Source organism: Pleurodeles waltl, chromosome 6, assembly GCF_031143425.1.
Source record: "Pleurodeles waltl isolate 20211129_DDA chromosome 6, aPleWal1.hap1.20221129, whole genome shotgun sequence".
Lineage (NCBI taxonomy): Eukaryota > Metazoa > Chordata > Amphibia > Caudata > Salamandridae > Pleurodeles > Pleurodeles waltl.
In genome coordinates this window covers 1,590,744,135-1,590,756,688 of record NC_090445.1, presented here as the reverse complement: position 1 = coordinate 1,590,756,688, position 12,554 = coordinate 1,590,744,135, and the positions used below count along the sequence as shown (strand labels likewise).

At 50.2% G+C, this 12,554-nt stretch overlaps 1 protein-coding gene across 1 annotated transcript in view; it reads left to right on the top strand.

Annotated features, from left to right (window-relative positions):
• The window catches only part of NOXA1 (NADPH oxidase activator 1), a 109,494-nt gene that overhangs the window by 14,890 nt on the left and 82,050 nt on the right, over positions 1-12,554 (top strand). Inside the window, exon 2 of the mRNA XM_069241411.1 lies at positions 8,437-8,519. Within this exon, the coding sequence (XP_069097512.1) occupies positions 8,437-8,519 (83 nt within the window). The remainder of the gene's footprint in view (positions 1-8,436; positions 8,520-12,554) is intronic.

The window sequence follows — 12,554 nt, the reverse complement described above, 5'->3', positions numbered from 1 at the left end:
TGAGGTAAATGCGCTGGCATGGCACACCATGGCGGTAGGCGGTCGAAGACCGCGGCGCAAACCAGCATTGGTTAACATTGAACCCTGTGGGTCTCATGAGCCAATGACGATGTGCGCCGGCGGTCGCGGTACGCACCGCCGCAGTACGCACCGCCGCGGGCGTGACCGCCATTTTCTATCTGCTTAATCACTCGATACCTGAACTTCGACAGGAGAGGACCTACACTGCAAGTGCTGCTGTGACCTCGGTCTGGAAGAGACAATGGCTCATGCGACTGGGGAAAGGGCCCCTGCCTTCACAGCTCAGGAGTTGGAGAAACTTGTGGATGGGGTCCTCCCCCAGTACGCGCTACTCTACGGTCCTCCAGACCAACAGGTAAGTACACTGAGAGCATGCTTTATGGGCAATGCCTGTGTTGAGTGGGGTGGATGAAAGATGGTGGGGAGGGGAGCGATTGAGGCATGCATCAAACGATGGTGAGAGCATGTGCCACATGGCAAGGGTAGGGATGGGGGGCCACTCACATTGAATATGCAGAAGGTGATGACTATTTTTCTCCCCCTGTACATTTCACATAGGTCAGCGCCCACCAGAATATCGATATTTGGCGTGCCATCGCCAAGGACGTCCGGACCCTGGGGGTCCACCACAGACGGGGCACCCACTGCCGGAAGAGATGGGAGGACATCTGCCGCTGGAGCAGGAAGACGGCGGAGGCTCAGCTGGGGATGGCCTCCCAACGTGGGAGGGGTGCCAGTCAGACTTTGACCCCCCTGATGTCCCGGATCCTGGCGGTGGCCTACCCCGATTTGGATGGGCGCGTGAGGACATCACAGCAGACACAAGGGGGTGAGTACACTCTCATTCTGCTGACTTTGCGCACAGTGGAGGTGTCTGGGTGGGGGAGGAGGGCTGTGGGTATCCCTAGGCCAGGGCGATTTCTGTAGGCTAGGCCCCTCCGTAAGGCATGGCCCTCTGCCCCCGCCCCCACCTCTGTAGGGTGCCTAGTACAGCTATTCATGGCCCTGTGTCATCTATGTGTGCTGATGTCGTCCATAGGCTTGTAGGCCATGTCCCAGGGATTGAGTAGTCGACCCCAAGTGCGCGGCGTAGTGCAGGGGGCTTCTATGTCTGTCCTGTCCGCCAACGGTGTCGCCAATGCATGCACTCAACATGTCCTTATTTTCTCCCCCCCCCCCCTTTTTTGTGGTCTTCCTGTTCCTTTGTGCATTAGCATCATCAGGCGGAGGAGAAGTGGCATCGGAGCACGAGGGAGCTGCATCCCACATGGCCATGGAGGGCCATGCAACGGACTCCGAATTCACCAGTGGGACAGAGGGCGAGGGGAGCTCCACAGCGGGGACTCGGACAGACATCAGTGACAAATACTCGTCCTCTGAAGGGAGCTCCCTTGTGGTGGCGGCAACATCTGTGCCCCCCGCAACAACAGGTACAGCCGCCACCCACCGCACCAGCACCGCCCTCCCAGCAGCCCCTCAGCGTTTGCCCCGTGACCGCTCACCCAGGAAGGTGGGCATCTCCTTCACCCCAGGCACCTCAGGCCCTGCCCCAGTCACCCCTGCTGCCCTCAGTGAGGAGGTCATTGACCTCCTGAGGACGCTCACTGTTGGGCAGTCTACCATTTTGAATGCCATCCAGGGTGTAGAAAGGGAGGTGCACCAGAGTAATGCATACCTGGAGGGCATTCATTCTGGTCAGGCTGCCCTTCAGCGATCGTTCCAGACTCTGGCCTCAGCACTGATGGCAGCCATTGTCCCTGTCTCTAGCCTCCCCCCTCCAATTTCCTCCACCCATACCCTATCACCTGTACCTCTGCCTATCCCAGACACACCATCAGACCAGCCTGCACACACCTCAAAACCCAAGGGAAGCTCAGCCAGACATAAGCACCACACATCACACAGGCATTCACACAAGCAACATCCACATACAGACATACCAACACCCACTGCCTCCACTGTGTCCCCCTCCTCCTCGTCTCCCTCCTCCCTCCCTGTCACGTCTCCACTCACACCTGCATGCACAACATCTTCAGCCACTACTTCCCTCAGCAGCACAAACACCAGAACCTCCCGCACACGTGCAGTCACCACCCCCACTGCCATTTACACGTCCCCTGTGTCCTCTCCCAGTGTGTCTGTGACCCCCTCTTCCAAGATACACAAACGCAGGCAGCCACCCACCCAACAGCCATCCACCTCACGACAGCCTCCAGCCCAAGCTCCTGCACCCAAAGACACCAAACTTACAACTCCTACAACCACAACCTCTTCCTCCACTCCCATACCCACTACACCTACCCATCCCACTGCTCCTAAAAAGCTTTTCCTGTCCAAACTCAACCTCTTTCCACCAACTCCCCCACCCCGTCCATGTCATAGGACTACAGTCAGCACCTCAGCCACGACAAAACCGGCCCCTGTCATCACAGTCTGCCATGGACTGTGGAGTGCCCCACCCTCCAGAGCAGCCAGTTCGGTACGAAGCCAAGGCACGGGCAGCCCACCCCCGGAGAAACATCCCAAGATAGGCAGTGGCCGGCGTGAGAGGGTGAAAACACCAGGGACTAAAACCCCTACCATGGCTCCGGCAGGAAGTGTGGAGACAGCTGGCACACCGCCCAAGGTGGGGAAGGGCCACAGGCGATCAGGGAAGGCTGGGAAGGGCAGCACGCCCGACAACACCGCCATCAGCCCAGCTGGCCAGGAGGGCCCCGCCAGCCCCATCCCAGGTGGGCAGGAGGCCACCAACAGGCCCGGCACAGCTGCCCAGGAGGGCCCCGCCAGCCACAGGACAGATGGGCAGGAGGGCCCCGCCAGCCACAGGACAGGTGGGCAGGAGGGCCCCGCCAGCCAAAGGACAGGTGGCAAATGACCTCCACGCCATGACCGGATCCGCAGAACTGGGCCCTTCATCTCAAGTACCGCTGCACTGGGCACCGCCGTCTCAAGCACCGCTGCACTTGGCCCTTCATCTCAAGTACCGCTGCACTGGGCACCGCCGTCTCAAGCACCGCTGCACTGGGCACCGCCGTCTCAAGCACCGCTGCACTGGGCCCTTCATCTCAAGTACCGCTGCACTGGGCACCGCCGTCTCAAGCACCGCTGCACTGGGCACCGCCGTCTCAAGCACCGCTGCACTGGGCCCTTCATCTCAAGTACCGCTGCACTGGGCACCGCCGTCTCAAGTACCGCTGCACTGGGCCCTTCATCTCAAGTACCGCTGCACTGGGCACCGCCGTCTCAAGCACCGCTGCACTGGGCACCGCCGTCTCAAGTACCGCTGCACTGGGCACCGCCGTCTCAAGCACCGCTGCACTGGGCACCGCCGTCTCAAGCACCGCTGCACTGGGCCCTTCATCTACCGCTGCACTGGGCACCGCCGTCTCAAGCACCGCTGCACTGGGCACCGCCGTCTCAAGCACCGCTGCACTGGGCCCTTCATCTCAAGTACCGCTGCACTGGGCACCGCCGTTTCAAGTACCGCTGCACTGGGCCCTTCATCTCAAGTACCGCTGCACTGGGCACCGCCGTCTCAAGCACCGCTGCACTGGGCCCTTCATCTCAAGTACCGCTGCACTGGGCACCGCCGTCTCAAGCACCGCTGCACTGGGCACCGCTGTCTCAAGCACCGCTGCACTGGGCCCTTCATCTCAAGTAGCGCTGCACTGGGCACCGCCGTCTCAAGCACCGCTGCACTGGGCACCGCCGTCTCAAGCACCGCTGCACTGGGCCCTTCATCTCAAGTACCGCTGCACTGGGCACCGCAGTCTCAAGTACCGCTGGCCCATGAGCGGCAGGGGCTGGCCCGCATCTGTCGGGCAGGGCTGCACGAAGCACTCTGGGCACCAGGCCCCCTCCAGAACCAGTGGAGACTGTTATCCACTTGTGAGACTGTGGCTTTGCACTCCCCAGGATGTAACAGTGGCAGCCCACCCACTGTCTGGACTTGTGAGACTGTGGCTTTGCACTCCCCAGGATTGAACAGTGGGCAGCCCACCCACTGTCTGGACTTGTGAGACTGTGGCTTTGCACTCCCCAGGATTGAACAGTGGCCATGGAGGCCCCTCGTGGATCTGGTGTTGTGCACTCATCTGGCTGAGGTGCCCCCCCTTCCCTTCCCCCTGAGGTGCCTGTAGTTTTGCTATCTGATGCCCCTGCAGTGTTCTCTCCGTTGGAGTCACGTATCCTGTGTGGGCTTTGCCCATATGATTTGGGCCCAGTGGTCCACGAACAATGCCTGCTACAATGCTCTGACTTGTACATTTATGTATATAAGAGTTTTTGATGTGTATATATATTTTTTTGGCAGTAATACAATATATTCCAATGTTTAGAATCATTTCCTTTTGTATTTGCATTCTTCCAGGGGGTTTGGGGGGTGTCACTCTGATGTGTTGCTATGCATTGTTGTGTGTGTTGTAGTGGGTGAGGGTGGGTGTGTCGCGTATGTGTGTACCCGTAATAATTTCCCCTCCCCCCTCCCCTGTGTCGTATGTGCAGTACTCACCGTTGTCTTCTGCGCCGGCGTTCGTGCTCCTGGTAGAGGAGCAGGAATACTATCGCTGGGAGTATGTGGAGTTCGGGTTCCATGCTGTCCTGATTCCTCGTGGGCTGTATGGAGGTGAGCGTTTTCCCTTCGAAATGGCTGTTTCCGCCGTGTTTTTATCGGCGGGGATACCGCCCCGGAAAAGGTGGCGGATTGGTAGGTTGTGATACAGTGGGCGGTACATTGTCTCCCGCCTGTCTGTTGGCGGTGAACTCCGCGCTGTTTGTTTGTACCGCCGTGGCGGGCGGTGTGTTGATGTGGCGGTCGCTGCTGGTGGTTTCCGCCAGGGTCGGAATTCCATTTTTTTCCCGCCAGCCTGTTTGCGGTTTGGCCGCCGCTTTAGCACCGACCGCCAGGGTTGGAATGACCCCCCAAGTGCTTCCAAGATGTAGCTTCTCTAACTTCCAGCGCATGGCAGGTGTGGGTTTCTTATAACTACCTAAAATGTATAGAATATAAAGTGCATATGTGCCTCAGGTGTAAGTGCTGAAAGTATACGATGTAAAGTGCTTGTATACCTAAAATATGATGTGCCAGGGTGCATGTAAAGTGCTCTTGATTTGGCGGGATACGGGACTAATGAAATATTTATCAACCTAGCAGCCCACCATAACATCAGCAGTGCCCCACTGGAAGTTTACAACTTGTGCCCACTGGTAGGGCCTACATTTCTTGAAGTCCTCACCATAATAGGGTGGACACAGTATTCCCCTTGTGGGGTCACTGACTTCTATGACCCCAGTTTGAGACACAGAGACATTTCTGACAAGATATTTAAAAGTATCCAAGAACTGCACCAGCTGGATGTTGAGCATGGCGTTCCTTGGGACAGTGATTTAATTAATGCCAATCTGCATGTCCTGCTCCCCACTCCCTAAACTAGGAAAGCTTTCTTGCCATTTCGGTACAATGACTAGAGTGGGCAGCTCTCACAATCTTAATGTTAGAAACTTCTGCTTGACCTTCAGGGAGTATGCTGAAGCCAAGAATGGCTGTTTTTTGTTGTAATAAGAATTCAGCACTAGCCACCTGTGAGATCGCTTGGCCACTGCATCGTTATCTTCTAGACAACTTTGCAACTTGATACTTTTGTTTAGTAGCCTCTTGAGCACTTGTGCGGTTGTGTCCAGGCAAGATGTATAGATTAAATAAATGGGGGGCAAGAATGCACCTCAGTTTTAGGCCTGTCAATGATCTTACTTCTCTTGACAGATGTGAGCCGTCCCCAATCTTGATTTTGTCCTAAGTGTCCGTATAGAGCATCTCTGTCTCTTTTAACAGGTTGCCTGGGATTCCCCACCGGTGAAGCTTTGCCCATAATTTGTTGTGCAGGACACGATCAAATGGTTCTTTAAAATATACAAAGAACATATACCGCGGAGCGTGGGAGGCTTTTGCTTGGCTGAGAGTTAAACCCACTGCCATGAGATAGTTAGTGTTCCTTGTTCTTGGAGCAATAATATTGAGAAATATTTAAGATCTGGCATGCTAGTGCAGGAGCGTAACCAGCTAAAGAATGCCAGTTAATACTGCCACTTGTCAGCCCTTTTTTTCCTGACTTGCCCAGGATAGGCCAAGCAACAGTAGTGCTGCATAAGCTAGTGCTCTTGTCTTGCTTTACAAGGTTTGACTTTCCCGTCCATGGGTGCTTGGACTTGGTTCAGTGCACCAGCTCTTGAGTGGGTAAAGTCCAGATTATTGTAGCCTCCACACAACCCCACTTGACATACCTGCCTGAGTGATGTCCATGCGTTCTGGGTTAATAACAGTCCCATTAATGGGTCGGGAGCAGTGGTAATTGAAACCCAGTTTCATTCTTTAGAATAGCACACACAAGTACTTCACTAAAAAAAAGACAGTATATATGTTTAAAAGTGTTTATTTCAACAGTCTCATCCTGTTGCATAGTACATGAGTAATAACCATTCAAAATATAATTAGAACAGTACTAATGAATGTTATTAGCAGCAAAAATAATGTTAAAATGTCAAACATGACTGGAATATTCCTAGCAGCCTAACTAAAGGCTACTTCTAAGTGCTACACTATGAGAACTTGAAGCTGCTAACTTGCCTTTAGCGTTTCTTGTGATTCAGCACACTGCATACCTGTTCACAGCGGAAAAGCTGTGATTATTATACTTCAGCCAGGAAGAAGTGTCCCCTTGGAAGAAAAACACACATCAGTTAGGCTCAGCTCCTCTCCTCTCTTTATTGCCTCTCATCATAGAAATGGATGCCGTGGCACTATGTCGGGACTTCTTGCAATAACTTGTGGTGAAGGCCTCTTTGATTCTATGGTCAATTTAGTGGTCAAGCGACTTTTACCTTACTTTGGGGGACTTTCCATAAAGCTGAGACATAGGGGGTCATTCTGACCTTGGGGGTCATTCTGACCTTTGCGGTCCATGACCGCCATGGCGGAGGGCGGCGGAAGCACCGCCAACAGGCTGGCGGTGCTTCCTGGGCGATTACCGCCGCGGTCAGAAAAGGGGAGCTGGCGGTTTCCCGCCGGTTTCCCGCTGGCACAGGGAATCCGCCATGGCGGCGCTGCTTGCAGCACCGCCATGGGGATTCCGAGCGCCTTCCCGCCAGCCTGTTTCTGGCGGTGTCCACCGCCGGAACCAGGATGGCGGGAACGGCTGCCGTGGGGCCCCTGGGGGCCACTGGCATGGGCAGTGCAGGGGCCCCCTAACAGGGCCCCACAAAGATTATCACTGTCTGCTGTGCAGACAGTGAAAATTGCGACGGGTGCCTCTGCACCCGTCGCACCCCTTCAACTCCGCCGGCTCCATTCCGAGCCGGCTTCATTGTTGAAGGGGCTGTCCCGCTGGGCCGGCCGGCGGTCTTCTGCCGGTCGCCCGCAGGCCCAGCGGGAAAGACGGAATGGCCGCCGCGGTCTTTTGACCGCGGAGCGGTCTTTCGGCGTGAACCGCTTGGCGGGCGGCGACCGCCGACCGCCGCGGTCAGAATGATAGTCTGTATGAATCAGCATAATGAAAATATGTCGACTTAGACTTGATGTTTTTTCTGCACACTCACTGTCAGACCTTGAAATGCTGATTTCAGGAAGCTTGTAGCAGACCTGTCTTGCCTTGGGTGTTTACAAAGTCATTGTTTGAATGAACTGACTCTTTCACAAGTTCTGCGAAAGATAATGACCTGCGGCATATGGACCAAAAGGCAGACAGGCTAACTTAACATTCTTAACATGGAATCTGGCTTTGGGAGGGTTAAGAGAGTAGAAGTTCAAAGAAACATCTTGTCACTAGTTAGATCATATTTACAATGAATCCAAACTACAACTTCCTAAATGCATTTAGTTGCCTCCAGTTGTAGGAGATTTTAGGGAGTCTTAAAAGCATTAGTACTATGGGAGAAAATATAGCACCAATTTGCAAGGGATCTTATAAATCCAAAACTCAGGAAAAAGGTAAATTGTGTGTGTTTGACTCTGCTGTGTGGTAGCCCAGTGGTCAAAACAGAGGAGTCCTGAGGATGGGTAACCTCTTTCTTCTGAGTATATCTGTCAGCAGGGTTCCTATGGCCTGCTGAGGTTGAGATGTGGGCCCATGTTAAGGTAAGCTAGGCCCCACTAAAGCAATGAAGCAAGGCACCCCAGGCAATGCCCTTAGTCCTTCTGTGGGTTTTTATGAGAGTGCAGAACACAGCTGTCTGTGATGCGCGGCCCTGAAACAAGGAATCCCACGAAGGAAAGAAAGGAAAGCTTAGCACCCCCCCCGAGAATTTAAGAGCATTTGATACAATGGCCTGTGCATATAAAATAATCATACATTATGTTATCTTCAGTCCCTGTATTTTTAGATTTGTGTCTGATGGCTTTTTTGTTGATTCCTTTGTCCCCAGGCCTTTGATAAAACTATCAGTAAGGATGGCTGTCTAGCTATTGGCTTCTTCCAGAGAGGGATCGTCCATCTGCTGCTGAAATTGTGAGTAACAGGGGTATCTTTATGTTCTGCTTCATTGATTCTCCTTCTTTGATAATGCATGAATTACACACATTCACACTAACCTAGATCTAAATAGATACCTGTCAGTGAGTTGTAGCTTGTTCGCCATCCTGGTTTACAGATCACCTTCTGGTGTCTGGGATATCTGGTACTTACAAACATTTGTATTTTTCAGAAACATGGAATTTTGATAACCATTGGTATGGGCAAGTAAGTATAAAAGCAGCAAGTGTTAATATTCCAGGTGCTACCCATTGTGGGGTTGGCTGGGGTGTAAATGCGGTGAGGGAATGCAGTCTGTATAAAGCAGCCTTTGTTGTTTTATCCCCTTTTCGTGGACAACTCAGTGGAAAATCAGATCTGGAGCTTCAGGTTAAGTAAAAGGCTTTGAAGCAAAGGATAGAGGTCCTTGATTGACTCAAGCAAGGTCATTACTGATAGGCAGAGCTGCTATGTAGACATGCACTGCAGACCCACCTCTGTGAATACATGTAACCCCTTTTTGTTGGACTTCATTTACTGGGCTTCTGTTTGGGTAAACGAGAGGAACACAGTAACAGCTTGGTATGCCTTTCACAATGAAGTACATCTTAAGTTCTTGCATTGTCTATAAATGCTTGTTTTTAATTGATTGATTGTGGACATGATTAATTAATTGGAAGTCGCTGCTGCCTCCTCAGTCAGATTACAGAGTGCTATATTGGAAATCAGGTTTATAAAATAATAGCCCCAGCGGAGATACTGCCTGATGATATTTGCACGCTTTAAGGATTCCTTGGTGAGACTAGCTCAAGCCAGTTGAGTTTGGAATGATAAGAGAAGTGATAAGTGGAGTGAAACATATGTGTACGTTTGAGTTTTTTTGCAGTATTTTTGGGCTATTGTCCTACTATCTGATTGGTGTTTGCTTTTTCCATTTGGTGTGCATTACAAACTAAAATGCTGTACATTGAAGGTCTCTGCATAATTTACAACTGAATGTTCATAATAGCTCAACATTGGGTAGCAAGAGAAAGCAGGAAGTGGGACAATCCATGATAATAATTCATTTTGCACACATTTGCAAATCTTTTAGGTACCAACAAGATGCTGATTTGTCGCCCACTGGTATAGGGCATTGAATGCCAAAAATGGTATCTATTTGTGTTGAATCCCTAAACTGTGAGATTGTTGCTTGTTTGTAAACTCTACTTCCGGAGTATGGATGGATACTCCTTTGAGTATCCTAACAATGCCATGCAAAATGATAACCACAAGTCTGTGAGGCACGCTTGCCCAGACAAGTTAAAAGCTCCATTAAGAGCCTGTGGAAATCTCATGAATCCAAGTATGGTCTACGCTTTAACTATTTATTTGAGCTATTTTGTACGATAGGTTGTCTGTATTATACAAGTGAAGTTTGCCATACCTTCGTACGAGACGGACTCTTTACCAAAAGGAAAAGAAGTTGTTAGAGAGCTAAAGGGACCCTCATAATATTCTTGTGCTCTAGTAGCTGTGTTTTGGATTCTAGTCCTAGAGGGGCACATAGTGAGGAGAGGAGGGGGACGTAGATTATAAACAGTTATTGAGTCATTCTACTTTATGGGGCCTGATACCAGTTATTGGTACAGATCAGGCTTCAGAAGATTGCACTGTTTGGTGGCACTATCAAAGTGGAATTGAAGTCATGCCAAAGACCTGGCCTTGGTACACCTAGAGGTCTGCTAAAACTCTGGTTGGCAGACCGTAAACTACCCATCTGAAGTTTTCTGGTTGGGATGTTATGATGGTCCAGCACCTACCTGTCCTGGTCCCTTTGTGCTTGCTGATTCATTTATTTATTATGTGTTGCTTTTACAACGTGACCTTGCTGTAGTTCTGTTTCGACACCGTCTCTGTGAGTAGGCTAGGTCAAGGGAAGATATAGTTTGTGTTCTTTAGATGCAACCCCTTTTCTGTCTTGGACTTCCTTTTAGGTGAATGTCAACGGGCCATGCTTATGGCATTCGTGTAATGCATGCGATTCTGATATGATCTTATGCAAGTGTTTGGGGACTTGCAGAGAATTCCAGGGAACAGTACAGAGGCCTTTGCAGTTCATTCTTTTGTTCACCAGGAGCTGGTACTGCACTTTTACGAGGGGTTTTAGGGGGTTGAGCTTTCAGAGGTTTTACCTGACATGCTTCCAAACTGCAAGTCCAAGAATGGGACACTTTAGAAGAAAGAGCTGGAGGGGATAGCTATGAGACACGAAACTGATAAATGAGTGCTTGGAATATATAGCACTGTAAGGCTGAGAAGCCCCATAATGACTGATGAGACTGAGGAGAAGCTGGTGCCTGATGCTCTTTACAGGAGGGTCCCAGACTTAGGGTGGTAGAAGAATGCCATAACCACAAGATGTGACCTCAAGGAAGCTCTCAAGACGAGTCCTTTTCTTTTAAATAGAGCAGAAAATCTAAAAACAATGTAGGGGTCATTGGTTGCCATGCTTGTGATAAATATCAAAACTGCAAAAAATGGATGATCAATAACATGAATAAACTTGCAGACAACGTTGTAGCTGCTTCACCGAAATAGCTGTGTTAAAGAGGTAATGTCAATGTCATGTAGATTTAGACCCTCACGCTAGTGGGCCAAATGCATGGGCTAAAGGTCTTCCAGTTTGATCCTAAGTTTCATGTAGGGACAATCGAGTGTCTTTATGTCACGTTCTGAAGGTTGTCCTCTTTTCACTGTTATCTCACAACCTGACTTTTGGACTTTGTATGAATTGCACCTGTTCCATTCATTCTATGAGTTTTCTGAAAAACGAGTGTAGCCTGGACTGCAGGCGTTCAGAAGTATCATGGCTAGCACTCACATCTCTGATTGTGGTTTTAGCCTTCTTCATCCCCAGATCCTGCTGAGGAATTCATTGGTGGTTCACGACTTTTATTATGTATGTGGGACACAAGGCATAGGAGCAATGCCTTTGAGCTGGTGGTATCCACCAGCAATGTACTTGAGGGTTAGAACTTATTTTTCCTCGTCAGACTTTCACCCAGAGAAAAACACACTAGGTGGAAAGAGGGAGAAAGACAGAAAAACAGTGCTAACGGGAGAAAGCCAGGACGAAAAGAACCCTGAAAGCGTGTCATAGAGGCAAGAGTTTCATCCTTTGGGAATGTTCTTTGTGGAAATGATAAGCTGGAATTTGAAAGCTGGCTCAGTGAAGCAACAGTGCTATATACGTAATAGCAGATTTAGAGACCAGAGAGCCTATATCAAAGCGACCCTGGTCTCACTGATGGTTAAAAGGGGTTTGCTAGTGTACTATGATGCCTGTTGCTGCAGTGGAGTGTAATATATATTGATGACATCCTTGCATGAAACTGGGGGTTCAGCGTGTGTAAAATGTGGGCTCACCTTCAGTGAGAGATCATATTTTGGTCTACTCTGTACGTTTTTTTAGTTGGGTTTTCCTGTGATGGATCAGCTAGCATTAGCGGCTGCAAATGTTGTTAATTGTGGGAGGATTGCATCAGTAATTGGTGGGTATTTTTTGGAGCTACACTCTGTCATACTCCTAACAATCATTAAAAGGTGCCATTTGTGGGTTGACAGGATTGGTGAAATGCAGTGTATGTAGTTTTTACCTCAGAAAGTGCACAGTTTGTTGGTGTTATGGCTGGGTCTGTGTTGTAACAATAAGATTGCTTATGCTATGCGGTTGACATCCACATTTTCACTGGATGCTAGTTTCTTAATTTCTCTTGTAATAAGAACATTTCTTGTCTTTTTCCCACCCAGTATGCCTATATCGTCCTTTAAGTATGATCACAGCATCTGCACGTCTGCTGTTTGCCTTGGATGTCTGGTGGGACTTAGATTACTACGTGGTGGTGGATATTACATGCGTTGTTCACCTCTCTCTCTCTTCTGGTCCCTTGGACTACTTGAGATAAATTAGATATTGAGTAACACCCTGTTCCCCTTTCATCATCGTTGATCCGTTTGGACCAATAATTCAAGGCTAGAAAGAGGCTACTT